Source organism: Bombina bombina, chromosome 4, assembly GCF_027579735.1.
Source record: "Bombina bombina isolate aBomBom1 chromosome 4, aBomBom1.pri, whole genome shotgun sequence".
In the NCBI taxonomy this organism is placed as follows: Eukaryota; Metazoa; Chordata; class Amphibia; order Anura; family Bombinatoridae; genus Bombina; species Bombina bombina.
Window position 1 is genome coordinate 331750202 of NC_069502.1, and position 27627 is coordinate 331777828.

The window sequence follows — 27627 nt, forward strand, 5'->3', positions numbered from 1 at the left end:
GGGCCATGGACCCAAATGAGGTAGCAAGAGCAGTTTATCTTCAAGTACAGATGCTGGGAACCCATACCATACAATTGCAGAGTGTGGATTCTAAACTAGAGGCTATAACCGCTAAGCTCTCCTCACTACTTGCAGAGGATACTGCTCCTGTTGTTACACTGCCAGTCTCTGCTACAAGTGCTGCAACTTCTTCCCCTGCTTTTGGAAGTATACCCCGGATACCATTGCCTGACAAATATGAAGGTACTACTGATTGTAGGGGTTTTCCTAACCAGTGCAGCTGCACTTTTGCAACAATCCTCACACCTTCCAGTCTCATCAGTCAAATGTCACCTTTGTCATTTCCTTATTGAAAGACAAGGCCCTGGCCTGGGTCCCCCCCCCTCCCCACTTTTGGAGGGAGCTCTCAACTCCTGAACAATGCTGATGATTTCATTTTTGCATTATCTTCTGTGTTTGGGACTTCTGGACGTGCTTCTGCTGCAGAATACTCTCTCCTGGATCTTCACCAGAGCCATAAAACTGTGGCACAATATGCCATCGAGTTTCCCACTTTGGCACTTGAGACCAGTTGGGATGGCATTGCTCTCAAGGTGGCCTTTAGGAGAGGTTTGCATGAATGCATCAAGGAGGAACTTACTTATCGTGATGTTCCTTCTTCCTTGGATGACTTTATAAAACTTTGTATCAGTCTAGATTTTTGCTTCTAGGAGAGACAAGCTGAGAGAGACAGAACTCGTAGAATTCTTCCCTCTCGTCCTCTTACTTATCCGGTCTCTAGACTATCCTCTTCCCCCTCAGAACCTCCAGTAAACTCTGTAGAGGAACCCATGGATCTCTCCTCCCTCAAGCCTCTGAATCCAAAGGACAGAGAAGAAGGAGATTGAGACTGTGTTTCTATTGTGGTTCTAACTCACACCAGCTTAAGAATTGTGATATTCTGCTGGGAAAAGCCAATGCTTAGAGGATAATATTGGGGTACCTCTAAGCATGATCAAAACTAAACCCCCTCACTCCTTTTGGATCCTGGTACCTGTTACCCTGACCTTCCTTCAGAATTCCATCCATGCTCAAGCCTTTAATGGCTCAGGGGCATCTGGAAATTTTCTTTATCACCATTTTATGATTCAGGCAGGCTTACCTCTTTTGCAGAAAAAGCAATGTCTCAAGATAACTGCTCTGTATAACCCACCCCTTGGATCAGGTTTAATCCATTTGAATCAGCACCCCTAACCCTAACTGTGGTAGTCCTTCATACCGAACAGCTACAGTTCAATATCATTCATTCTCCAGCCCAACCTGTCATTCTTGGTCTTCCTTGGCTTTGTATACACAATCCACAGTTCAACTGGGCTGAGGGACAGTTGGCCTCCTGTGGTACATCCTGCTTCCACTCCTGCCTTGCTAACGTTACTCCTCTGCTCCGCATCCCCATAGCCAGTCTACAGACCCCTTCAAACCTTCCCTCAGTATATGTGGATTTCTCTGATGTGTTTGAAAAGAAAGCAGCTGATGTGTTGCCACCCCACCATCCTTACAACTGCAAAATTGAACTCTTTCCTGGAGCCCCACTTCCTAAAGGGAGGACTTATCCACTCTTCAAAGCTGAAACCAAGTCCATGGAGGACTATAATCAAGAAAACCTAGCTAAAGGTTTTATTCACCCTTCCTCCTCTCCTGCCGGGGCTGGCTTCTTTTTCGTCAGTAAGAAGGATGGTGGGCTCAGACCCTGTATTGACTACAGAGCCTTAAATAACATCACTATCAAGAATCACTATCCCATTGCTTTGATCACTGAACTTTATGATTCACTTCAGAATGCTCGCTACTTCACCAAGCTGGACCTACGTGGGGCGTACAATCTGATTTGTATCTTCCCAGGGCATGAATGGAAGACCACCTTCAACACAAGATCAGGGCATTACGAATACCTCGTAATGCCCTTTATGCTGTGTAATGCCCCTGCAGTCTTTCAAGTATTTGTCAATGATGTCTTCCGTGACCTTCTCAATCGCACTGTCATCGTCTACCTGGATGATATATTTTTTTTTTCTTCCACCCTTGAGGAGCATCATGAACACATGAGACAGGTACCTATCCACCTCAAAGACAATTCTCTGGTAGCCAAACTGGAGAAATGTGAGTTTGTCCAGATCCAGTTCTTTGGCTATGTTATCTCGAAGGAGGGTTTTGCCATGGATCCTTCTAAGCTCAAAGCAGTTCTGGAATTGTCTCAACCAACTAAATTAAAGGAACTACAGAGATTCTTGGGGTTCTCCAATTATTACCGAAAGTTTATAAAGAACTTTTCCCAGATAGTTGCTCCACTCACTGAGTTGACTAAACGGAACAAAGACAGCAAAAATTGGCCTCCTGAAGCAATGAATGCCTTCTCTCTTCTGAAAAAAAGCCTTTTGTTCTGCTCCTGTACTCCGCCATCCTGATCCTGACCTGCAGTTCACTTTAGAGGTTGATGCCTCCGAGATTGGACCTAGAGCAGTCATAACTCAAAGGGATCCTTCAACTTCAAAGTTACACCCTGTAGCCTTTTTCTCTAAATGCTTTACTCCTGCAGAGAGGATTTACAATGTGGGTAATCGTGAACTCTTAGCCATTAAGATGGCCCTGACTGAATGGCGTCATTGGCTAGAAGGTACCGCCAATCCCACTCAGATTCTCACTGAACACAAGAATCTGACGTACCTAGAGACTGCTCATCGACTCACTCCTCGACAGGCCAGGTGGGCCTTGTTCTTTTCCCATTTTAACTTTGTGGCCTCTTATCTTCCTGGGACCAAAAATAAAAAGGCTGACATCCTTTCCCGTCAGTTTCCTCAGTCTAGTGATTCCTCTGAAGCTCTTATTGAACATATCATACCCCCTTCCTGTGTGGTTGCTCAACTTAACACATCTCTTCTTCTAAGACTGCAACGTGCCCAGTCTAGAAAGCCTCCTGAAGCCTGCACAGCTCCCGATGTCTTCTTTCTACCTCTGAACCTACGTACCCCTGTGCTATCCTGGGCTCATGATAGTAAACTGTCAGTACATCCAGGTTTGACAATAACTTTTAAGCAAGAAATTTTAAGCTTCTTTCCCCAGACCTCTTTCTGCCAGAGGAACAATGACTCCCAGGGAGGAAAGGTCCCTCATGCACCCTAGAAAAGCTGCTCTCTTTTCTGGCCTTGAAGACTGGTTTGACAAGAGGAATCTCCCCCTGGGTGGATGAGACTTGAAACCTATCCTGTATCCCTGAGTGATGACCTCCAGGACCCACTGGTCTTGCACATCCCCAAACCAAGCTTCCAAAAAGAGTCTACCCCCTACATGATCCAGAGCCAGATCAGGGGCCACCCCTTCATGCTGACTTTGACTTTGTGGGCTTCTTGTTCTGCTTAAACTTATTCCAGGACTGAGTCGGCTCCCAAGTTCTCTTGGATTGCTCAGGCTTTGCAGAGGGCTGATGACGTTGGGATTTATCTGAAATAAATGAACGAAAATTAGGACCTTGTCCCTTCGGTTTGTTCTTCTTATCCTGCAGTAAAAAGGCACCTTTGCCTCCTGTAACCGTGGAGATAATCGATTCCAGGCCTGGACCAAAATTTTTTTTTCCCTTAAATGGAAGGGAAAGAAGTCTTGACTTCAAAGTCATGTCCGCAGACCAAGACTTCAGCCAGAGAGCCCTATGGGCTTGAACAGAAAAACCTGAAGCCTTGGCATTCAGGCGAATAATCTGTATGTATGTATGTATGTATGGGTTACTTGTATAGCGCGGCTAATCACCCGTTAGGGTCTCAAGGCGCTGCTCATTTTATCGATTTCAGAAGATGAAAGGCTGAGTGGACCTTGCTGGGGATCGAACCTGCAACCCTTGGGTTGCTATAGAGCTCAGCCACAGTGCCTCAGCATGCTGAGCTATCTGTCTGCATATTTGCATCACAAATAAAAGAATTAGCCACCCTTAAGGCCTTGATTCTTTCTTGAATCACGTTGAGGGGACCCTCCACCTTGATCAACTCAGATAAGGAGTCACACCAGTAAGTAGCCGCTCCAGCAACTGCAGCAACAGCCGCTGTCAGTTGAAACAAATATCCTGTATGTTGAAACATCTTTCTTAACAGAGTTTCTATTTTTTTATCCATGGGCTCTTTAAACAATTAACTATCCTCAAGCGGTATAGTAATGCGCATCCATGGAGATAGCGCCATCCACCTTGGGGATGGAGCCCCACAACTCAAATTGTAAATCCGGAACCGGGAATCATTTTTTAAAGGAAGAAGGGGAAAATGATGAACCAAGTCATTCCCTTTCATTCATAATAATGTTCACCATCTTTATGGGAACCGGGAAAGTCTGTGGTACAACCCTGTCATTGTAGACCTTATCCAATTTAGGAATACAAGGTTCCTCAGGCAATTTAGGCTCCGGAACCTCTAAAGTAGCCAAAACTTCCTTTAGCAGAAAGCGTAAATGTTCAATCCTAAATTTAAAGTCTGGTTCTTCCGCAGCTGGAGGCTTAGAGGCAGCAGATTCCGACCCAGAAAGAGCATCTTCTGAAGTATCAGAGGCATCTTCGTTAACTGATAATCTTGTATCCGATAACTCCAATAAGTTAGTAGATGACTCCTGGGAAGGATAGCAATATTTGACCTTTCGCTTGCGTTTAGCAGGGCAAGGTAAAGCACTAAAGGCCGCAGACACTGCCATTTGTAACTGTTAAGTGAAGCCTGGAGGTAAAAGGGCCCCACCAGATGGAGGATCAGGAGTGCTACGGGAAGCTGCATATGTAATAGGAGATGACTGTAGGGTGTGCACCTCATGGGACGGAGACTCCTCAGAGGTGGACAGCTCAGTGTTACTAAACATATTGACTTTCCTTGACATGATTACCTTATCAAGGCATGTGGAACATAATTGAGCAGGCGGGTATACTGTGGCCTCCTCACAATATAGGCAAAAAAGGAAAGAGTCCGGTTCCGTAGAATATTTATTGGACAACTTTAAAAGGATCCAAATGGATGAAACAACAGCATCACAAAATTCAGAGAAGCATTCACCAAATGGCTTGGATACGCCGAAAGCAGACACCACAAGAGGTGAGGACGCTGAAGTCTGAAAGCACCTGGCGCAGAAAGGCAGAGGTGTCCAGCTCACTTACCATCACAAGGGGATATGAGCATAGCTCCAGGTGCACTGAGGATTAAGGTATTGCCTTCTTTTTCCATTTGCATCTGCACCTGAAGAGGTGGGGGTTTGTTGGGAACACTGTGTGATATATTTATGTACGGGAGGTGCATGTACAGCTGGTACAAAACTTTTTCTTTCATTGCTCCTCACAATATAGACAGGTGTTAGACTTAGGTAAAGAGGGAGTACCCTCTAATGTATCAGAGTCCTCCATAGCTTGCGCTTATAAAACGGACTATAGAAAACAATATAAAATGGGACCTTTATACCCCCAATGGCTGGGGCACTCGCCACCTCCTATGACCCAGGCCACACAGAGAAACCGCTTCATCAGTTTAAACCACACGGTCAGGAACCAGGAAATCAGTGTAACCATACCCGTTCACGTGGTGCGCCATGCAGGACCGCCCCTGCTATAGGAAAAAGTGCGCCAAGCTTAACAGACTGCACAGATTATCCCAAAAATTAAAGTAAACCTGTACGTTCCACATCTGCCTGAGCCTCATCTTACACATGTTGCAGCATAAACATAATAAAACAATTTATGTGAATAATCCCCCTAACCCTTGATTCCATACAGATAAAAGAAGCCACACTGTGACCCTGTCTTCTTACATTATCATATGTGCTGTGGAACAGAAACACAGCCTCTCAAATTTGACAGCCTTGTAGCATCGCTCCTGACAGGGACTTGGGTGAAGGAAGAAGGCAGTGAAACTCGTCAACACTGATTGCTTCAGGAGCTGTTAATACGAGTCTGGATGGATTCACAGAAAGACTCTCCCTGCATCTCCAGACCCTAACTTTCATCAATGCTCTCATTGAGAGGCTGACAAGACTACTTAAAACTCCAGTCCCATTCCGAAGGGTAGATACCCTCCATAAGCAACTACTCCGTATCTTCTGACACTTCTCTGCCAACCTCCTGTGATGAAAGGCAAAGAATGACAGGGATATGAAGGAAGTAGGGGAGGTATTTAAGCCTTTGCCTGGGATGTCTTTGCCTCCTCTTGATGGCTAGGTTCTGAGTTCCCACAAGTAAGGAATAAAGCCGCAGACTCTCCTCATATTAAAGGGACAGTCAAGTCCAAAAAAACCTTTCATGATTTAAATAGGGCATGCAATTTTAAACAACTTCCCAATTTACTTTTATCACCTGTTTTGCTTTGTTCTCTTGGTATTCTTAATTGAAAGCTAAACCTAGGAGGTTCATATGCTAATTTCTTAGACCTTGAAGACTGCCTCTAATCTGAATACATTTTGACCACTAGAGGGCATTAGTTCACATGTTTCATATAGATAACACTGAGCTCATGCACATAAAGCAACCTAGGAGTGAGCACTGATTGGCTAAACTGCATGTCTGTCAAAAGAACTGAAATAAGGGGGCAGTCAGCAGAGGCTTAGATACAAGATAATTACAGAGGTAAAATGTGTATTATTATAACTGTGTTGGATATGCAAAACTGGGGAATGGGTAACAAAGGGATTATCTTTCTTTTTAAACAATTAAAATTCTGGTGTTGACTGTCCCTTTTAAAAGGAAATACGTACCTAACATGGGCCCTTGTAGACAGAGGATTGTAATTTCTAAGGCAGAGACACCCTTATCATTTGTAGGGCCCTGTGCAAGACACATTTGTGGAGCCCCACAACCCAGCACTCTTATTCCCCTCCCCCTGTATGACCTCCACAGAAAATGTCCCTTGTGTGCAGTGGAGCTGACAAACATAATTTCTCATGGTGATCACCTGCATCCAAGGGGAACAAGTGAACCTCTCATTTAAAAGAAGGCCTTAACACTTATCCTTGACATTCTAGGTCAAAATGTGGGGAATTAGGGGCACAATTTTAACCCACTAATCCAAAAGTTCCTTATGGTTTATGGCTGTTATTTTAACAGTCATTACCTGTGAGAGACATGAGTTGAATATTTAATGGAGCAATGAATTGCCTCTTAGTTTGTCCTAACATAAAGTGGTTACTTTTTAGGCTGTTGCATAGCATTTAAAATGAAGAAAATTAAGTTTTATTTTATCGTGTTGTAAATGTATTGAAAAATAAAAGTATAGTGAATACAGGATAATGAACTTAAAGGGAAAAAGATTCAGACACCATTTTAAACAACTTTATTTCTAGAATCTAATTTGTTTCATTTTCTTTGTATCCTTTGTTGAAAGGTATACCTAGGTAGGCACAGAAGATTATGACTGGTGGCTGCACATATATGCTTCTTGCAATTTTCTTTCAGCTAGCTCCCAATAGTGTATTACTGTTCCTCCAACAAAGGATACCAAGAAAATTAAGCAAATTAGACCATAAAAGTTAATTGGAATGTTGTTTAAAACTGTATAATCTATCAGAATCATAAACAAAACAATTTGGGTTTCATGTTCCTTTAAAGTTGAGTAAAATAAAAATAAAAAAATATGTATGGTTGTTACAATGAATCAATGCAAGATGTAGCTTTGGAAATCTGACCTATTTCTAAATGTGAACTGATGGATATAGCCGAGAATGCTAAGTAAAGTTAGTTTCAAAATTAATGTACCATCTGTGACTTTGTTTCTAAAACCTTAGGGCTTTTCAACTACTGTAGCATTCAAAGAAAATAACACAATAAATTCAATATCATTAGCCAATCAAGTGGGAAAAAAAAATCCGAAACTAATGACAAAGTCATGAAATGATGAAAGGTATAAGGTTGGTTGAAACTTGTATATTTAATAGTTGTCCATTTTCATATCAATGTGCCGGCCAGAATGATTTTTACTCAAAGCCTATAATATAGAAGATGTTTAAGATCTGTTGTATTTGTTTTTACCCATTTAAGTGGCTGCAGTATTTCGTATGTGCTTCATTGAAAGATTTACATTTTCTGTCCCGTTAAATAACTTCAATTTGCTCACCAAATTTTTGCTGACCCATTTACCTCAGAAATATCTAGCGCTTTGTCTATGTATAAAACCATGGACTTTTTTTTTATTGTTATGAGTAAGGGACAGTGAAGTTGCAACAGAAAAATGTTTAATTAATGTGCTGCTTACGAGAAGCATTTAGTCATGATGATTTACAACATTCATAAGGAGGAAAAAGATTACATTAACCTACATTTCCAAATATACTAAAAGTATTTTTGTTTTGCAGAGGGTCAGGCAAAATGTCATTTTTTAATAAATAAAATATAATAAAGATTTTGGTAATCTATCTAACCTGTTTAGAAAGCTATATATATTTGTTTTCTTTAGTACATCCATATGGGTGTATTTTACACTGTAATATATCATGTTTGTTTTTTAGTTTTTGTTGCTACTGTGCCTAAAAGTAAATAAGTCTTTCCTTATTTTTACACATCTGGTGAAATGTCCCTGTCCACCAACAGAGCTACAGAAATAATCCTCATTATCCAATAAAAATGAATTCTTCTATATAGGTTATACTTTAGGTAGTTACTGTTAAAGGGACACTGTACCCAAAACATTTCTTATATATAATATATATATAAAAATAAATTTTAAGCAACTTTCTAATTTACTCCTATTATCAAATGTTCTTCTTTCTCTTGGTATCTTTATTTGAAATGCAAGAATGTAAGTTTAGATGTCTGGCCCATGTTTGGTGAACAACCTGGGTTGTCCTTGCTGATTGGTGAATAAATTCATCCACCAATAAAAAAGTGCTCTCCAGAGTACTGAAACCAAAAAAAAGCTTAGATGCCTTCTTTTTCAAATAATGATAGCAAGAGAACGAAGAAAAATTGATAATAGGAGTAAATTAGAAAGTTGCTTAAATTGCATGCTCTTTCTGAATTACAAAATAAAAATTTTGGGTACAGTGTCCCTTTAATGTCAATACCAATTTAAACAGATTCAACCTAAATCTTTTTGATACAAATATTAATAGTAACACGTTTAAACTCTTGAGTGCAAAGTAAGATAGGTTGTTGTCTCGCTTTTCTCACAGAATGTGGAGTAAAATAATATGCTGTTCTCTTACTAGTAGACATGTGTTGTCATGATCTATGCATGGGCACTTCCTCACTGTTAGTGGCATGGGTTGAGTCCTCTTCTGTAGTCCATATGTCAGTCCCTACCCTGACCATTTACAGGGGCGTATGACCATTTTTTGAAAGAGAAAAGTCTGTCCTTTCAAACAAAGGGTTCAAAGGCCTTGTGAGACGAGCTAATCAGTAATCCCATTAAAAAGGGAGGTGCATGGATTCTTGTTTCTGGAAGTTAATAAAACATTTTGGGCATCCAAAAAATATGGGAGAACTGAGTGGGAGTAAAAATAGATGTCATATTATCAAGCAGAGTTTTATGTTAGATGGCTTTTGTTTCTTATGTTTAACTATGCTAAAAAACAAAAACCAGTTATGATATGTATGGGTACCTCACAGAAAAAAGAACTGAACGAATAAGTGCAATCAATGCAAATGCCAGGCAGATTTAGTGCAAGGTTGTGAAAATGTTTAGCACCAAATGGGTAAAATAGCTATAAAATTATCAAATTAACTCTTACTCTATATAAGCAAACAAGTACTAAATTACACATCATATTTAGAATGTTCACCAAAAGTCAGTGAAGGAATGGTTTAAGAGTCAGATTAAGAGTTTTGGTTAAGTTAACCTTTTGCAGAACTAGCTTGTGCACAGTTTTATGTCTGATGTTTTTGTATTGTTTCTTTCAGTAGAAATAATACATTAATGTTAAAGGCACAGTGTACTCAAGAATTTTCATTGTTTAAAAAGGATAGATATTTCCTTTATAACCAATTCCCTAATGTTGCATAAACAACTCTGTTATATTAATATACTTGTTAACTCTGTGATTACCTTGTATCTAAGCTCTGCAGCCTGCCCCATTGTTTCAGTTCTTTTGACAGACTTGCATTTTAGCCAATTAGTGCTGACTCCTAGGTAACTCCCCAGGAGTGAGCACAATGTTATCTATATGGCACACATGAACTAGCGCTGTCTAGCTGTAAAAAAAACTGTCCTAATGCACTGAAATAAGAGGCGGCCTTAAAGGGCTTAGAAATTAGCTTATGAGCCTACCTAGGTTTAGTTTTCAACAAAGAATAACAAGAGAACAAATTTGATGGTAAAAATAAATTGGAAAGTTGTTTAAAATTGCATGCCCTATCTTAATAATGAAAGTTTAATTTTGACTAGACTGTTGCTTTAACAAATCACATCCTTCTCTCTTTAATCACCGCCTCACGGAAACTAACAGTTAAAAGTTTTTTTAAAATCTTTTCAAGTTTAATTTAATTTTTTACATCATGATAAATGTACCAACATTATTCTCAATAAATACCACAAGGGCAAGCAGTTTTTACTAGAACTAATGAGCATTTTCATCTTCTTGGTTAATAAGAGAGAAACAGTGTATGAAGTCTGTTAAAAAAATATATATATATATATATATATTTTTTTTTTTTTTTTTTTCATTAACCTAAATAGAAGCAATTTAAATACAAGGAAAATGCTTACCTTCTATTCCCAAAACATTTAGTTCCTTGTTTTCTTCTGAAACTTCAAACTTCTGTATAATGTCAAGACAGTATTCTGTTGTCACATTATTCATCTGCACAGAAAAATGACAGCACTGGTATAAGTCTTTCTTCTATTGTGCACTGAGTGTTAATTCAATGAAAAGTTAAGACCCATGGCTATAGAAGAATCCCTTTGATAAGGCTCTAGGTGCAGTGAACCAGAAATAAACTGTCAGCAAAACAGTTATAAATATTGAATTTTAGTAGCTCTCCAAAAGATCCAACAATGCATGTACAAAGGACACAGTATATAGTGCACAAAAACAAAGACCAGATGTCATGTTTAGAATTCCAGTTTCAATCAGTGAGAAAAAAGGTATTTCTGGATGAATCTTCAGCACTAACAATAAATTTAGGGTTGAGGTCATGGAACTTGCACATAATTGCATACATACACATATATGTACATACACATATATACAAATACTCAAATACACAAATATATATAACAGACACACACATATACCAACATACATATATAGACACACACATGTATACACATAGCCACACACATATACAAACACCACATACATTTATAGACACACATACATATATGTATACAAACACATATGTATACATACACACATACACATAGACACACACACATATGTATACATATATACAAACACCAACATACTATAGACACACATACACATATTTATACAAGCACGTATATAAGCACCACATACGAATACACATAGATACACACACAATTATGTATACCAGGGCTCGACAAACCCAGGAGCCTGGGAGCCACTGGCTCCTAGAATTTTACCCCTGGCTCCCAACTTTTTGGGTTATTCTCCATATATCTATATACAAATCCAACTGTCTGGCTCCTAAAAATATGCCTGGCTCCTAAATATTCTTACTGGCTCCTAATTTTTTAACATATTTGTCAAGCACTGATGTATACATCACCACAAGTCCGCTGCCTTGGAGTCACACTTCACTCAAATCTGTACTTAATTCCCCACATCCAATTGCTCTCTTCATCCTGCCGCAACCACATACGCAATATCTTAAACATGTGTCAGTTTCTGAGTGCTGAAACTACTAAACAGCAAATCCACTCCCTGGTAATTTCCAGACTTGACCACTGTAATAACTTACTATCTGGCCTCCCTCTCTCCCGCCTCTCTCCCCTTCAATCCATCCTAAATGCATCTGCCAGGCTAATCCACATCTCTCAACGCTCTGTTTCTGCTGCACCTCTCTGCGAGTCCCTTCACTGGCTCCCCATTCACAGCAGAGTTAAATTCAAAATTCTTACTCTGACCTACAAAGCCCTCACCAATGCTGAATGCCCCACCCTACCTGTCCTCACTCACCAACAAATATACTCCAGCCCACCCCCTAAGATCCAACAATGACCTGCTCCTTGCATCCTCTACCATCACCTCCTCTCATGCTAGACTACAGGACTTCTCTCGTGCGGCACCAACCCTCTGGAATGCACTTCCTCAAGCTGTCAGACTTTTTTGTTCAGGGAAGCCTATTACCCGATTTATTAACAAATTAACTTCACTTACCTAACAGTTGCCCTCATCTATCTCCTCACTTATATCATTCCCACTTGCAGTCCCCACCTTCTGTTTCCCATCCTCCTACCCATCTAGATTGTAAGTTCCCATGGGAATAGGGCCCTCAATTCCCCCTGTATTTTTCTGTAAACTTTCATCTTTTGTCTTTTATTGTATAGTTTCTCCATTGTACTTGTTGTGTGCGCAATCTGTTGTCGCTTTATAAATAAAGAATAATAATATTATTAATAATAATATACAAATACACAGACCCACACATATTTTCATATTTTCATATACAGTCACACACACATTTGTATACATACTTATATACATACACTCACATACTTTAAAGCATAGTATATAGACATACACAAATATGTATAAATGCATATGTAAACACACATACACATATGTAAGTATATATAGACAAGCATACACATACATGTACGCATGTAAATAGCCATACATACACACACACACACACACATATATATATATATATATGTATATATTAATATATATATATCGACAAACATAAAAACACATATATGCATATAAACACACATAAACACTCACTTATGTATGTGTGTATATTAGAAATCACACTAAAATATCTTATTTCAAACACAAACTATTCTGCCAAACTGCAATTATTATTCTACAGAAAATATAAAAAAGAAAATATTAATACATCGATTTAACACATTTCCTGGTTCATGAACATTTTCATAATACACTTTTGTAGTTTTATATTATTTTAGATTATTTTGAAAATCTGGGAAAATCAAACATGCCATTAAATTTCTAGCTTATTAACCTGTCCTTTTCAAAAATTACCTTATAGTGCTACATATTTTTAAATAATGCATTTCTATGGTATTTGAATAATAATATTACATATCAATGCGGCATATTTTTGAAACTTTCCATATGATATGCAAGACTGAACTGCATTCATCAGTGTATGGGCTCCATTTTTCAAGCAGTGGAATCTCATGCAACCCTGCTTTCTGCAAGTTAAGAAGCAGTTCCCATTCGACAGCGCCTTCTCCCCTCCACCTCAGAGGTGGCAAAGTTTGAAAACCCCAAACTCACTCATTCGGGTTGATTGACAGGTCCTGCTCGCACGTGATTTGTCAAGCAGGGGGCAGAGCTACACAAGGAAATACTTGTGCAATGTTAGAAGTAGGGATTCTGGTCCGTCCGTGATTGATAAATACAGCCTTTTGTGCTAAAGAATAATAGGGTATGATCACAGCAAATAATTGGTTAAAAATTTAACTTCAGGTCAAAATAATACACAGTCTAACACTGTCATCCACTATGAATTAAGTAATAGTTTTCATTTTTCCACAACAGAATCTATGTTATTCTGTGTATATGCCAAAAACAAATGTATTCAGTCCAATGTTTATAGATATCCACAGTATATTGTGTCAATCTGCATAAACAATGCATGGGATTGGCTGGGACAAAAAATTAGTTGCAGACAAATTGTTCATCACATCGCAAAAAAAAATGTTTTATTGGAGGTTCACTCACTGGGATCAAACAGTTAAGCCAAATTTTGAAAACACTGTTCGATTTTCATTGAAAATTTGTTTATCCATTATTTCCTATGAGGAATATATTCAGGGAAGCAGAGGAACAGCTGGACAGTAGCTTGTGCTACTTCTACAAGTCAGCAGCACAAAAAAGTCTATTTTTTTTCTAGATTTGTTTTAACTTGTATAAAAATGACAAAGTGATTATTTAAAGAATAAAGGAATTATCTACTTACAAATGATAATCCTTTTCATTATTTATAAACAACTATTTAGTCTGCAATTTTGTAGTTTCTCTGTACCTTTCTTTATCATTCTGCTTTCTATAACACATTTTCCAATAATGACATGTATTTGTCCACATGGTATATCTATATCTGATAGGACACTGTGATTGTAGGAACCCTCTCTGAGTTACACAGTATCATTCACCATTCTGTAAGCATTCTAAATACTCTAGCTAACAAGGAATAGCTAATTCATTGCATTTATCTCTTTTCTATATACAGTTGCAGTTTATAAAGAAAGTAACATGACATATTTAAATAGTATTTAAAAACAAATTTAAAACAATTATATATACTTCAGGACTATCTATATCCTTAATTTTTTATGAGAGTTAAGAATAAAAAGTTTCAAATTCATGATCTTTGGTTATTTGTTTTCTCTGCCCTTTTTAAACTTGTTTAAAATGTAAAACCTTACGAAAATAAACAAGAGAAAACAAATGCTGGCTGTATATATATCATTTCAATATAAGGGTTATGGTAAAACTATCACAGTAAAAATAAATACATAAATAAATGCTTTTCATTCTTAACCATCTAAGGACAAAGAGGTTTTTTTTTCACCAGCTTCCGTGCTTTATGAAAGAGGGAATTTAGGCATTGTTGCTCTGTATTAGTTTCACCATAAATATCTACTCTCTTGTTAAGAGCACCCGTACATCTTATATACAGTTTTTTTATAACAGACAAATAGGGCTCTTTTTTGAAACCCTATATGGGTACATAAAATAACAATAAATAGGAATGTAATTCTGAAAAATGGGGGGGAAAGAAAAAAAAATTGTAATCTTGGCTACAAAAATAGTGTAGCTAAAGAAAACTACCTCAAAATAGATTATTTTTGGTTTCAATTCCAAATAATTTATATCAGATGGAGGCCAAATACTACAAGGAGGAATTATTGGTTTACTGCAAACATTTGCCATTTTTGGAGAGTAGTGGTCAACCAATTCAAAATTGCTACACAAAAATATATATTTTTAGAAACTACATGCCCCGCGGTATTTATCTAGAGGCATTTTGACACTTTTAATTTAGCCTTTTTATCATTAAAGGTAGAAAATATAACTTAGCGAATAATAAAAAGCAATTAAAATAATAATAAATAAAATCATAAACAATAATACACTTTAGTAAAATAAACGTATAAAAAATGCACTTAAATATATTTTAACTATTTGTATGATACAGGTGCTGGGAGGTAGAGAAGATGAGGGGTTAAGAAAACCATTCTTTACAAGCAATGGCTTATCATTTATGACCATAGGGGCACTTTATTAGGCATCACTGGACTGCCTTACTCCTGAAGCATCCAGTGAAAGCCCACTAAGCTACCAAAATGTATTGCAGAATTTGAGTATCTAGCCATATGAACTAAATAATCACTGTAACGGTACAGTTGCTGGATAGCCTCACAAGCAGGCATCCAGCAACAACATGAGATACACGCTGATCTCAGCATGTATCTCATGTAATGGTAAGAACCCCACTGAAAAGCATGTAATCATTGAGACACCCTGTCCCTGCGATCGCTTGCTGGGGTAGCCTCCATAATGATTAGGCATGCAGAAATAACATGGTATTGCTGATGTTGGCGATACTTGTGCTACCACAACCCAGGAAGCAGAAGCAGTACAGGGTATGGCGCCCTTCCTTAAGGACTTAGCAATAGACGCCACAGTAGTGAAGAATACAAAAATAATTTTTCCAATGTACGTCTATTATAAAATTTGGCTTTACATGAGAACACACTAAGATAGACTCATAAGCACACAAGTAACTTTAGCACTATAAGTGTCACGAATACCTCAGGATTCAGCTAAGAAAGGGTTAATTCTGTTTAGTTGTGAACTAAGAACAGTTGTTTGTTTTTTAAAAATAGCTGTGTACTGGGTTTGTTTGTGTTTTCTTTGAAGTGCCAGGAGCCTCATAAAAAGTTTCTAAGGCTCCCTCCTCCAGATGTTATTGTGTATACATTGAGTCATAAAGCCACTTAAAGCTTTTAGTTCCAGAGATACACATGATAGAGTTTATGGCTTAGACTGTCAGTAGAATACATGATGCAAAACAGGGCCTCAGTCACAGAAACTGATAAGGTCACTAAAAGGACATTGGTCTAATGCCTATATGTGTTTAAAGACAGGGGGTTTCTTTGTCCGGCCAGGAGGGTGTGGTCAGGCAACCTGATCTATGGAAGAAAGGTATAAGGGTCTTGTGTGTTAACACTGAAGTTGGTCATTCTTACAAGGGGAGCTGTTCTACAGAGTAAGAATCCATTGCTTCATGCCAGCCCCTGGCACAGATCTTGAAACTAGGAAAGTATTCAATTCTGTTTTTCTCCTTTTTTATTTTAAAACACTGTTTGCTAATGTGTAATTTTATTTGTAACAACTTTTTATTAATAATGCATTGTGCATAATATTTTTGGCATAATAAATAATTATTTTATTAAGTTTGGCCTTTGTCTAATAATTTAACCACGTTACTGAAAGAGACTGGGATATTAGAACTGTATAATTTAGGTTATTTTCTGCTAAATTGTATTCAGAGAGTTAATGTGTAAGGCTGGGTTTTCCTTAGGATTTTCCCTTTAATAGATCCTAAGTGGTGGCAGCTTAGATATTGTAGTTAGTTTAGTATGGGTGGCATTAAAGGGGAGTTTTGGGGCATTTCTTTTATGTCTAGTACAGTCTGGAGAGTGTTGTTAACCCTTACACCCACTGAACTAAATTACAAGCTGGCCTGGTGTGGCTAGATTGTGACCTATTAGTGAGAGTAAAAGGGGTCTGATAACCCTTTCTGTTCCAAATAAGTGACTGGCGCAGGGTTGGATAGCAATCTAAAAAAACAAGAAGAGACAGATGCGCCACATGGCCCAATATTGTTTGGTCCAGAACAGATTGGTTGGCAAGTAAGGTGTAAACTCACATTTATGAAAGCACCTCAATCAGTGCTGTAGAAACAGTCTGGGATCTATTCAGTCACCCAGAAGACCAACTTCCCACATAAAATGTGATGTCTGTATCAAAACAGTAAAAGAGACACAAGGTGCCTATATGGCCTAGTATTGTTGGGACAGTGGTGAATAAAGACTGTTAGTAAGAATGGTACTCACAATAGTAGTAGCATCACCATTGATGCTATTGGAGCAGGATGGGATCAATACAGTCACCCAACAGACTTGGTACAAGGCACTTAGGAAATAGCAGTGATCCAAATATCAAACAGCAGTCAGGAAAATCCAAAAAAATTCCTCACCACAAAGGACCAGGTCCAACACAGAAGGCAGCAAGTGTTCAAAGTAAAAAATTACTTTATTAAAAATATTAAAATCACAGGCAACGCATTTCTCAGCCAATGGCTATTTCATCAGGCTTCAGGGTTGGATAACCTTTTATTTATTAGATTTGCTTGTGGATTTGCTAGTGTGAAAATCCCGGTACTAAAAGAAATTGTTTCTTACAATTTCCAAAGGCTAAAACTCAGTGCATTATATAGTCACACAATGCAAACAGTCCCCTTCCCTATTCTCTGTTTTTCTTTTCTATTTTATTTTTGCTATGGAGTCATACAAGCGGCAGACTAAAGAAGTGTTGTCACTCATGCCAGGAGCGTGATATTCCAACACGTGGAAAGAACAAAGATGGACTAATACAAGCTCTTGTTGAATATGATAACAGCCAAATCACACCAGTTGAGGTCTCAGGAGAGATGTCTGCAGCTGGGGGCAGCGATTCATCAGGATCTGGGGATCCATTGGACTGTTATTTGCAAACTGATCTTAAACATATGGGCTCAGTGGATGCAAGTTTGCGCATGGAACTGATTACAAAGTTTTATGAGAGACAGGCTGCTGTGGCAGCAGCTGAGAGACAGGCTACTGTGGAAGCAGCTGAAAGACAGGCTGAACAGCTTGCACGTTTGGATAGAGGGATGGTCTCCCCTGTTGTTAGTGAACCTAGAGACCCACCTGCTCCCCGAGTGCGTGCAGAGAATTTTCCCACTCTGGAGAAAAATGGAGATGTGGATGTATTCCTGCGTAGCTTTGAGAAAGTTTGCAGACAGTTCCAGTTGCCAAGGGAGCAGTGGGCCAAGTACCTTACCCCTGGCCTGAAAGGTCCTGCACTGGAGGCATTTGCTGAACTAGTCCTAGAAGTTTGATCAGGACTATGATTCCATTAAAGCTGCACTGCAGAGGAGGTATAATCTTACTCCTGAGGTGTACAGGAAGAAATTCTGTTCTCTGCAGAAAGGTTTGTCAGAGAGCTATACTGCAGCTGTTGGGAACTTGATGACAGCCTTTAAACAGTGGGTCAGAGGATTAAAAGTTGCCACTATGGAAGAGCTGGAAGATTTGATCGTGAAGGAGCAATTTATGCAGCTGTGCCCAGCAGAAGTTCAAGAATGGGTTTTGGACCATAAACCCATAACAGCATTGGAAGCTGGTGAACTGGCTGATTTTTACACAGCCAACAGGTCACCAGGGAATGGGAGAAAATCATTTTCTAAGGGGGGATCCACCTGGAAAGGAGCTGCTGCACGACCCCCCTTCACAAAACCTGCTGTGCCTTTGTCTAGCATATCTGCTCCCTCTGGGAAAGGAGGGGCGAGTGCTGCACCTGGGCAGGGAGATACCCGCAAGTGTTTTGCTTGTCAAAAAATGGGTCACATCAGCACTAACTGCCCAGAGAGGAAGAAACCTTCAGCATCAGCAGGAGGAGGCCGCTCCTCAGGATTATCATCTTCGGTTTTGTTTGTAACCCGGCCAGAGGAAAGTACCAATGAGAACCTACAACCTGTGACTGTTGGTGATAAGGTAACATTGGGGCTTAGGGACACGGGTTCAGAAGTGACTATTGTGCGTCCAGAGCTAGTGAACTCGGAGGACATTATCCCTGGAAAGACTCTAGCAGTAAAAGGGATTGGGGGCATACAACCTGCAGTACCTATGGCACGAGTATATCTAGATTGGGGAGCAGGAAGAGGGTTAAGAGATGTGGGAGTGTCAGATAATATTCCTACAAATGTATTGCTTGGTACTGATTTGGGTAGATTATTGTCACAGTATATACCTGATCATGATAACTGTGACCTAGGTAAACAAGATAGGGGTCCTAATGTACAAGAGACCATGTGTAACTATGCCCAGATATTTGCTGAAGGGGAGGGGGCAGGGTGTGTGTGTGATGCAGCCTTTACCTGAACCAGAGATGTCTGTAGGGCCCTGTGAAAATATGGGAGGATACACTGACAGAGAGAGAGAGAGAGAGAGAGAGAGAGCTGAATGAGAATGACAGTCTGTCGGTGTGTGAACCCATCATCCCTAAGTACCAAAAGTGTGTAGAAGTAGTGCCAGAGGGGGAGGGCCCCTCTGTATCAGTGGTGACCCGACAGCAGTCTGCCCAGATTAGGGAGCAGGGGGTGCTTCAACCCGAGGACCCAGGGGAGAACACTGATAAGGAAGGTGGTGGGCCTCAAACAGCACAGTCACTAATAATTGGTCAGAGTCAGGATTTTCAGCAGGCCCAGGGGACCGATCCCACACTAGAGAAGAACAGGGACCTAGCTAGGCAGCTGCCTGCTGACTCTGATAAAGAGAGAGTGTACTGGGATAAAGGGAGGTTGTACCGGGAGTCCATTCCAGTGGAGGGACAGGATCCCTGGCTAGCTGAGAGACAGTTAGTGGTACCTAAACAGTTTAGAGTGCAACTGTTGGGAGTGGCCCATGAAATTTCTAGGGCAGGACATCTAGGGGTACAGAGAACCAAAGCTTGGTTGTCCCATCACTTTTATTGGCCGGGGATGGGTACTGATGTTGCTAATAATTGTCCCTCCTGTCCTGCATGTCAGGAAGTGGGGAAACCTGGAGAGGTGGGAAATGCCCCTTTAATTCCCCTCCCCATAGTGACTGAGCCCTTTGAGAGGGTGGCTGTGGATATAGTAGGGCCCCTAGCTATCCCAAGCAGTTCAGGGAAAAGATTCATTCTGACGGTAGTGGATTATGTGACCCGCTACCCAGAGGCGGTGGCCCTGTCATCTATCAGGGCTGATAAAGTGGCTGATGCTTTATTGGGTATCTTTGCAAGGGTAGGTTTCCCTAAGGAAATGCTAACTGATCAGGGCACACAACTTATGTCTGGCCTGATGCAGAGTCTATGTAAAAAGGGGCAGGTAGAACACTTAGTGACTAGCCCATACCACCCCCAGACCAATGGCTTGTGTGAAAGGTTTAATGGGACCCTGAAGCAGATGTTCAAAACCTTTGTGGAGTCACAGGGGAAGGACTGGGAGCGTTACCTGCTGCACCTCCTATTTGCTTATAGAGAGGTGCCCCAGGAATCCACTGGTTTCTCCCCCTTTGAACTCCTACATGGATGCAGAGTGCGTGGCGCCCTTGATCTGATCAGGGAGGAGTGGGAAGGGAAGTTGGGTGCTCAAGAGACCTCGGTAGTAGACTATGTAATAAGGTTCAGGGACAGAAGGCATAGCCTAGTGGGGGAGGTACAGGAAAACCTAAAGGCTGCCCAGTCTAAGCAGAAGCAGTGGTATGACCGGAATGCCAGAGAGAGAGTGTATGATGTGGGACAGAAAGTGCTTGTTTTAATACCCATGAGACAGAACAAACTACAGGCTGCCTGGGAGGGTCCATTTACTATCCTAAAGAGAATGAATGATGTGAACTATGTGGTGTCTCTGGATGAGGAGGGTAAAAGGCAGAAAATCTATCATGTAAATATGATGAAAGCCTATTATGACAGAGAACCCACCGTGTTAACTGTGTGTAGTTTGCCTGGAGAAGAGCATGAGATTGACCCCCTTGTTGATTTACTGGCCCCCACCAGAAAAAAACAACACCCTAGAAGCTGCCCAGATTAGTGCCCACATAACTGGGGATCAGCAGCATCAGCTGTCTGAGGTGCTTAGGCCTTACTATAGCGTGTTCACAGGGAAGCGTGGCAGGACACACTAAGTCACACATCATGTAGATACTGGGAATCACCATCCCCTAAGACAAACAGCGTACAGGGTATCCTTGCAGGTCAGTGCTGACATAAAAAGGTAAATAGAGGAGATGCTAGAGCTGGGAGTGATTTGCGAGTCCCACAGCCCCTGGGCCTCCCCAGTAGTACTAGTCTCCAGAAAGGACAAAACCACTAGGTTCTGTGTAGATTACAGGAAGCTAAACTTAGTGACTGAATTTGATGCCTATTCTATGCCTCGCATAGATGAGCTACTGGACAGGCTAGCAGGGGCCAAGGTTCTTAGTATCATGGATTTCAGCAGGGGATACTGGCAGATCCCTATGACCCCAGAAGCACAAGAGAGGTCTGCCTTTATCACTCCTTTTGGGTTGTATGAATTCCAAGTGATGCCCTTTGGGATGAAAAATGCTCCTGCCACATTCCAACGGCTAGTTAACCACTTATTGGAGGGGTTAGAGGGGCAAGCTGTTGCATACCTGGATGATATTGCAGTGTTCAGTGATACCTGGGAGGACCACCTCACACATTTAGCCAGTGTATTGGACTGAATAGCCACTGCTGGGTTAACTATAAAACCAGATAAGTGTCAGCTGGGCATGGGGGAGGTCCAGTACTTGGGTCACCTGGTGGGAGGAGGGGTACTGCGCCCCAAGCCAAGTAAAACTGAAGCCATAAAGGCCTGGCCCACCCCTAAGACAAAGAAACAGGTTATGTCCTTCCTGTGTACCGCCAGGTACTATAGAAAGTTTGTGCCACACTATAGTACCATAGCCAAACCCCTAACAGACCTTACAAAAAAAAAGCCTACCTCAAACAGTCAAATGGACCCCTGAGTGTGACAGGGCTTTTAATTAATTGAAAATTGCCCTTACGGACTCCCCTATACTACAGGCCCCTGATTTCCACAGGAGATTCGTGGTGCAAACGGATGCCTCCAACTATGGGCTAGGGGCTGTGCTGAGTCAGGTGGATAAGAAAGGTGAGGAGCACCCAATTGTGTACCTCAGCAGGAAATTACTTCCACGAGAAGTGGCATATGCCACTGTGGAAAAAGAGTGCCTTGCTATAGTTTGGGCCTTGCAAAAGCTACAGCCTTATCTGTATGGACGCGAGTTTACAGTGATAACTGACCACAACCTCTTACACTGGTTACATAGGGTAGCTGGCTCAAATGGTAAACTCCTCAGGTGGAGCCTAGCTCCACAACAACATGAGTTTACCATCCAACATAAAAAGGGCAGTATGCATGGTAACGCTGATGGTCTTTCACGCCAGGAGTGTCCTCTTTGATACGCAGCTGGAGTGGCTTATAGCCACCCCCTTTTGCGTCTCTTATTGGGGGAGGTGTCACGAATACCTCAGGATTCAGATAAGAAAGGGTTAATTCTGTTTAGTTGTGAACTAAGAACAGTTGTTAGTTTTTTAAAAATAGCTGTGTACTGGGTTTGTTTGTGTTTTCTTTGAAGTGCCAGGAGCCTCATAAAAAGTTTCTAAGGCTCCCTCCTCCAGATGTTATTGTGTATACATTGAGTCATAAAGCCACTCAAAGCTTTTAGTTCCAGAGATACACATGATAGAGTTTATGACTTAGACTGTCAGTAGAATACATGATGCAAAACAGGGCCTCAGTCACAGAAACTGATAAGGTCACTAAAAGGAAATTTATCTAATGCCTATATGTGTTTAAAGACATGGGGGTTTCTTAGCCCGCCCAGGAGGGTGTGGTCAGGCAACCTGATCTATGGAAGAAAGGTATAAGGCAATCAGAAAAAAGCAGAAAAGCATGCCAGGCACCAAAAATAAATAAAAATCTTATTTTATTGGTATTCCATTAAAAATAGTATTACAACAAGAGCAATGTGGGGGGACCCCCAGACAAAACAGACTAACGCATTTCGGCTAGGAGAGCCGTACTCATAGTCCATAAAACTACTAAGAATGCACTGATTTAAATACCCAGTGCTCTATTTCTATTGGTTGACCATCTAATTGAAATTTAAAGGTACAGTGCCCCAAACATCTAAAGCACCTCAATGTATAGTAAACATAGCTATATTTAAATACTAAGGTAATTTCATTAAATGGCCAAATGGGGGTGAGAGATCTTAAATAACTTATATATATGATAAATGACATAATATTATCACAGGACCGGCTCAACTATAAATGTGTATAAGGAGTACATGTAGCAATGCATAATTCAAGGTTATAGCCAAATTAGACTTAATTAGTCTAAAGAGAGGAAATATTGTTATATAATTCTTCTGTTCCAATATACACATTGGTAGGTACGGGGTATATTACCATATTCAACCTATGACGGTGAAAAAGTGACAAAAAGATGTAATGAGCCCATGACTAGAGGCGCTGATCAAATATTCATAACCCTAGATGGTGTTAAAACGATAGAAATGGTATAGACCATTTGGGTATATAGTGACCCTTCCCTGTTCTATAATATATCATTAAGAGGGAAGTAGCATCAAGCAAATCCAATAGAAAGTGTAAATGAGCCTATGACTAGAGGACGGGTTGACTATCTAAAATAAATAACTTCAATTAAGTACACATAAATTAACCTCTGAAAAAGCCTTAGGACCTATAGACTAGATCACTAAAGTAAAAGTAGTTGATTACAATATATATGGTAGTGAGACTATGACAAGAGGCCAGCGTGAAAAGCTAGATATGGTTAATTAGTTGTACTTATTAGTGAAACTGGTATCCATTGCCAAGGTCCCTATGTACTAGATTTGTCTTAGTGTTTGTAATGAGCCTATGACTAGAGGATAGTTTGAGGACTTGATGAAATTAGTTAAACATATATGGTCAGGTAGAACTAATACCTATTTATTTGGTCCCTACAGGCTAGAATAGTATGTGTTTACACAGGGTGAAAACAATGAGCTACATGATTTGCTAGGCTGTGAATGTTTTTTGGGCCCATGGGTAGAACGTGGGACCGAGTTAGTTCCTCACTTCCAATAGTTAATGAAATCGTATTCTGAGTTTAGGCCCCAAGGTCTCTTGGTTTGGAGCCTAAATATCCAGTACATCTCTTGCCTTGACAGGACGTCAAGCAAATTGTCCGGTTAAACTTTAGTGGGGCAAACTTCTTCCAAAGGATTAGTTGGGACTTTATTCTTTTTTGTGCTATATTTAAAGTGGCAGGTGGTAAGCCACTTAAACCAACTAACCAGTACATCATGCAGCAAATTCAAGATGAAACAACAGTAGTATTCTATTCCCTAAAGAAGGCAGATGAAAGAGATGTGGACAATAGAGAGATTGACCAGATTTTTTCACAGGACAGAAACAACTATGACTTGCCTATGTTATTTGATGACATGGAACGGTTGCTAACTAAAGAGAAAAAACTCAAATGGGATATATGGACTCTGGAGAAATACTTGGCTTTAAATATGATACCAAGAGGTCTCAGGGTCAATAAGTTCCCCACTTTTGAAACAGAGGATACAGAATTTATAGAACTGTGGAATACTGTGCTTAATGACTGTTCATTTAGACTGATGAAATTGTTAGTTACCTATAAGTCTAATATGTTATCATCTATACGGTCTGAGATTGTGGAGGTACAGCTACTTCTGAATACCTATTCCAACACAGTAGATTATCCCAATTTTGATAAGGTCTTACAACGTACCATATCAGAGGTGAAAAGTGAAATAGTTAACATCAAACACACTAAATTTATTAGAGATAAGGCAGACTATGACAGTAACAAAATATATATTTGGAATAAGAGCCAAAGGTCCCAATTTAGGAGGTCCCAGAATTTTTCCAGAGGGGGAAGACGTAACAGGGGGAGAAGATCTAGAGGTAGAAGATCAGTTACATTTTCTGAGAGTGAGGCTGACTCAGGTGGCGATAGTACACAGTCAGAGAATGAAGATAGTAACTTTCCACAAGAAATCGTTGATATTAACACTGAACTCAATAGAAGCGGGGGTCATATGTACCACCGGAGTAGGAGTGGTAATAGGGCAGGCTCTGGGAGAGGTAGAATAATCTACAACTCCTCACGATCTAGGGGCCAATCAAGTCAACAAAGAAGGTATCAGCCTACATCTGATTACCACTATACTCCAGCTCAATCCACCAATAATATGGTACACAATAAGGATGATGAGCTAGTACAACTGGAGCAGGTTTTTCAGATAGGCCATCACACCAGCGAAGGGGGAGGTACTACCATACAGGGACCCCAACAAGGGAGGTATCCATCACGTCAGACGAGAGCCCCGTCCAAGTACATACCGTCATAAATTTATCTAACCACATTCTTACTAACCATGAGGAGAGGGTGCTGTCTCTTGGTCTGGGTTTTGTACCAACAGTTAATTTCAACTTGTTTAAAACAATGCTGGATTTAAACAGATTTATTCGTAATCTAACTTTACGTAAACATTTTTCAGGTACAAACACAGACCAGGAAGCAGCAAATACTGTGGGCACATCCCAAAGAGATATTTGCCAGGAACTTGACTTCCTCGAGACATGTGATCTCATTACTCTGGAGGAGTTGGGGAGAGAGGGATTGCCAAGATTGGAGGAGGCAAACCCAGACAGGGTCAAAAGATATAAAAACCCCTCTACCTTCTACCCCATCCAGAGTAGGGGCAACATAATCGAGACTTTCTATAAGAGGGTAGAATCGGATTTGAGATATCTATCCTTGTCCCAGACTAGTCCTATGAGAAACTTGTCATTTAATGAAAGAAAAGCCCTTAAATCTTTGGAAGAAAATACGGAAGTGGTGATAAAACAGGCGGCTGGATGGAGTCCTTCAGCCTCTGGTCAAGTCACTCCCCAGTTATGCCAGGGACTCTAAACATGTGTTGAATTTGGTTGAAAACGTACCTTGGGAACGAGATTTTGGATGGCTCTCTGTGGATGTCGTTTCTCTTTACTCCAATATACCCCATGAATGGGGCATAAAAGCAGTGACATATTTTCTGAAAGGGAAAACGACCCACAGCGACCCGTTCATTACCTTTGTAGTGGATGTAACCCACTTCCTGTTGACTCACAACTATTTTCGGTTTGAGGGGGAGTTCTACCTGCAGAGACGTGGGACCGCTATGGGAGCAAAGTTTGCTCCCACTTACGCCAACCTATTTATGGGTTGGTGGGAGCGGTGCCACGTCTATGCGGCTGGTAACCCCTTCAGACCGAAAATTAGATTGTATATCCGTTACATAGATGACCTTCTATTTATATGGAGGGGAAACATGGAGCAAGCATGTGAATTTGTGGAATATTTGGGACAAAACGGAGTAAACCTAAAATTCACATTTGAGTTCCACAAAGACCAGGTCCATTATCTGGACCTTGAGTTGAGGGGCTGCTCTCTGGGCAAGGTTTCCTCACAAGTGTATAGGAAGCCTATCTCAGGGAATAGCCTATTACACGCAAGAAGCTGCCATCCGAAACACATGCCGTATTCTGTAGCAAAGGGCCAATTTGTGCGTATTAAACGCAACTGTACTTTACCCCAAACCTATGCCACTCATGCAGATGATTTGGAAAAACGCCTGCAACAAAGAGGATACAGTAAAAAAATCATTAAAAGAGCCAGAAATGAAGTAAACAATATGCCTCGGGAAACCCTTTTAAGGGATAAACCCATCCCAAAAAAAAAAAAAAGTACAGACAACACATTAACTTTTGTGACAGATTACTCAGCCCAGTACACACAGATTTGTGGTATTATCCGCAACCACTTTAAACTACTAGTGGCTGATGATGCTCTCACAGAAACGGCTAAAAGAGGGTGTAGGTTTTCCTATAGAAGAAATAAATCTATAGGTAACCTAGTGTCCCCTTCTCAATTAAAAAGTTCTAGACCGGAGATGGGAGCTGCTTCCTCCTGGCTAACCCATAGAGGAACATATAGGTGCGGATATTTACAATGCAAGGCATGTGAGCATGTACAGGTTGGTACCTCATTCACTTCAGCAGTGACTGGGGAACCCTTCGATATTTCCTTCTGTGTCAACTGCAGATCTACGTATTGCATCTATCTTCTGTGGTGCACATTGTGCAATCTGCAATATGTAGGTTTGACCACTAGGGACGTCCGCTCCAGGATACGCGAACATTTGTCCACGATCAGAATAGGTAAGAGTAGTACTACATTGGTAACTCACTTTGTACAAAAGCACGACAAAGATTGTCACTCCCTCAAATGGATGATTATTGAAAAGGTACAACATCAAAAGAGGGGAGGCAACCGCTTTGACGTCCTGTCAAGGCAAGAGATGTACTGGATATTTAGGCTCCAAACCAAGAGACCTTGGGGCCTAAACTCAGAATACGATTTCATTAACTATTGGAAGTGAGGAACTAACTCGGTCCCACATTCTACCCATGGGCCCCAAAATCATTCACAGCCTAGCAAATCATGTAGCTCTTTGTTTTCCCTCAGTAAACACATACTATTCTAGCCTGTAGGGACCAAATAAATAGGTATTAGTTCTACCTGACCATATATGTTTAACTAATTTCATCAAGTCCTCAAACTAT

General features: G+C 40.4%; 1 protein-coding gene across 1 annotated transcript in view; it reads right to left on the bottom strand.

The window, feature by feature from the left end:
* The window catches only part of PLCH1 (phospholipase C eta 1), a 458827-nt gene that overhangs the window by 160536 nt on the left and 270664 nt on the right, over positions 1 to 27627 (bottom strand). The window contains exon 7 of the mRNA XM_053710072.1: positions 10680 to 10773. Within this exon, the coding sequence (XP_053566047.1) occupies positions 10680 to 10773 (94 nt within the window). The remainder of the gene's footprint in view (positions 1 to 10679; positions 10774 to 27627) is intronic.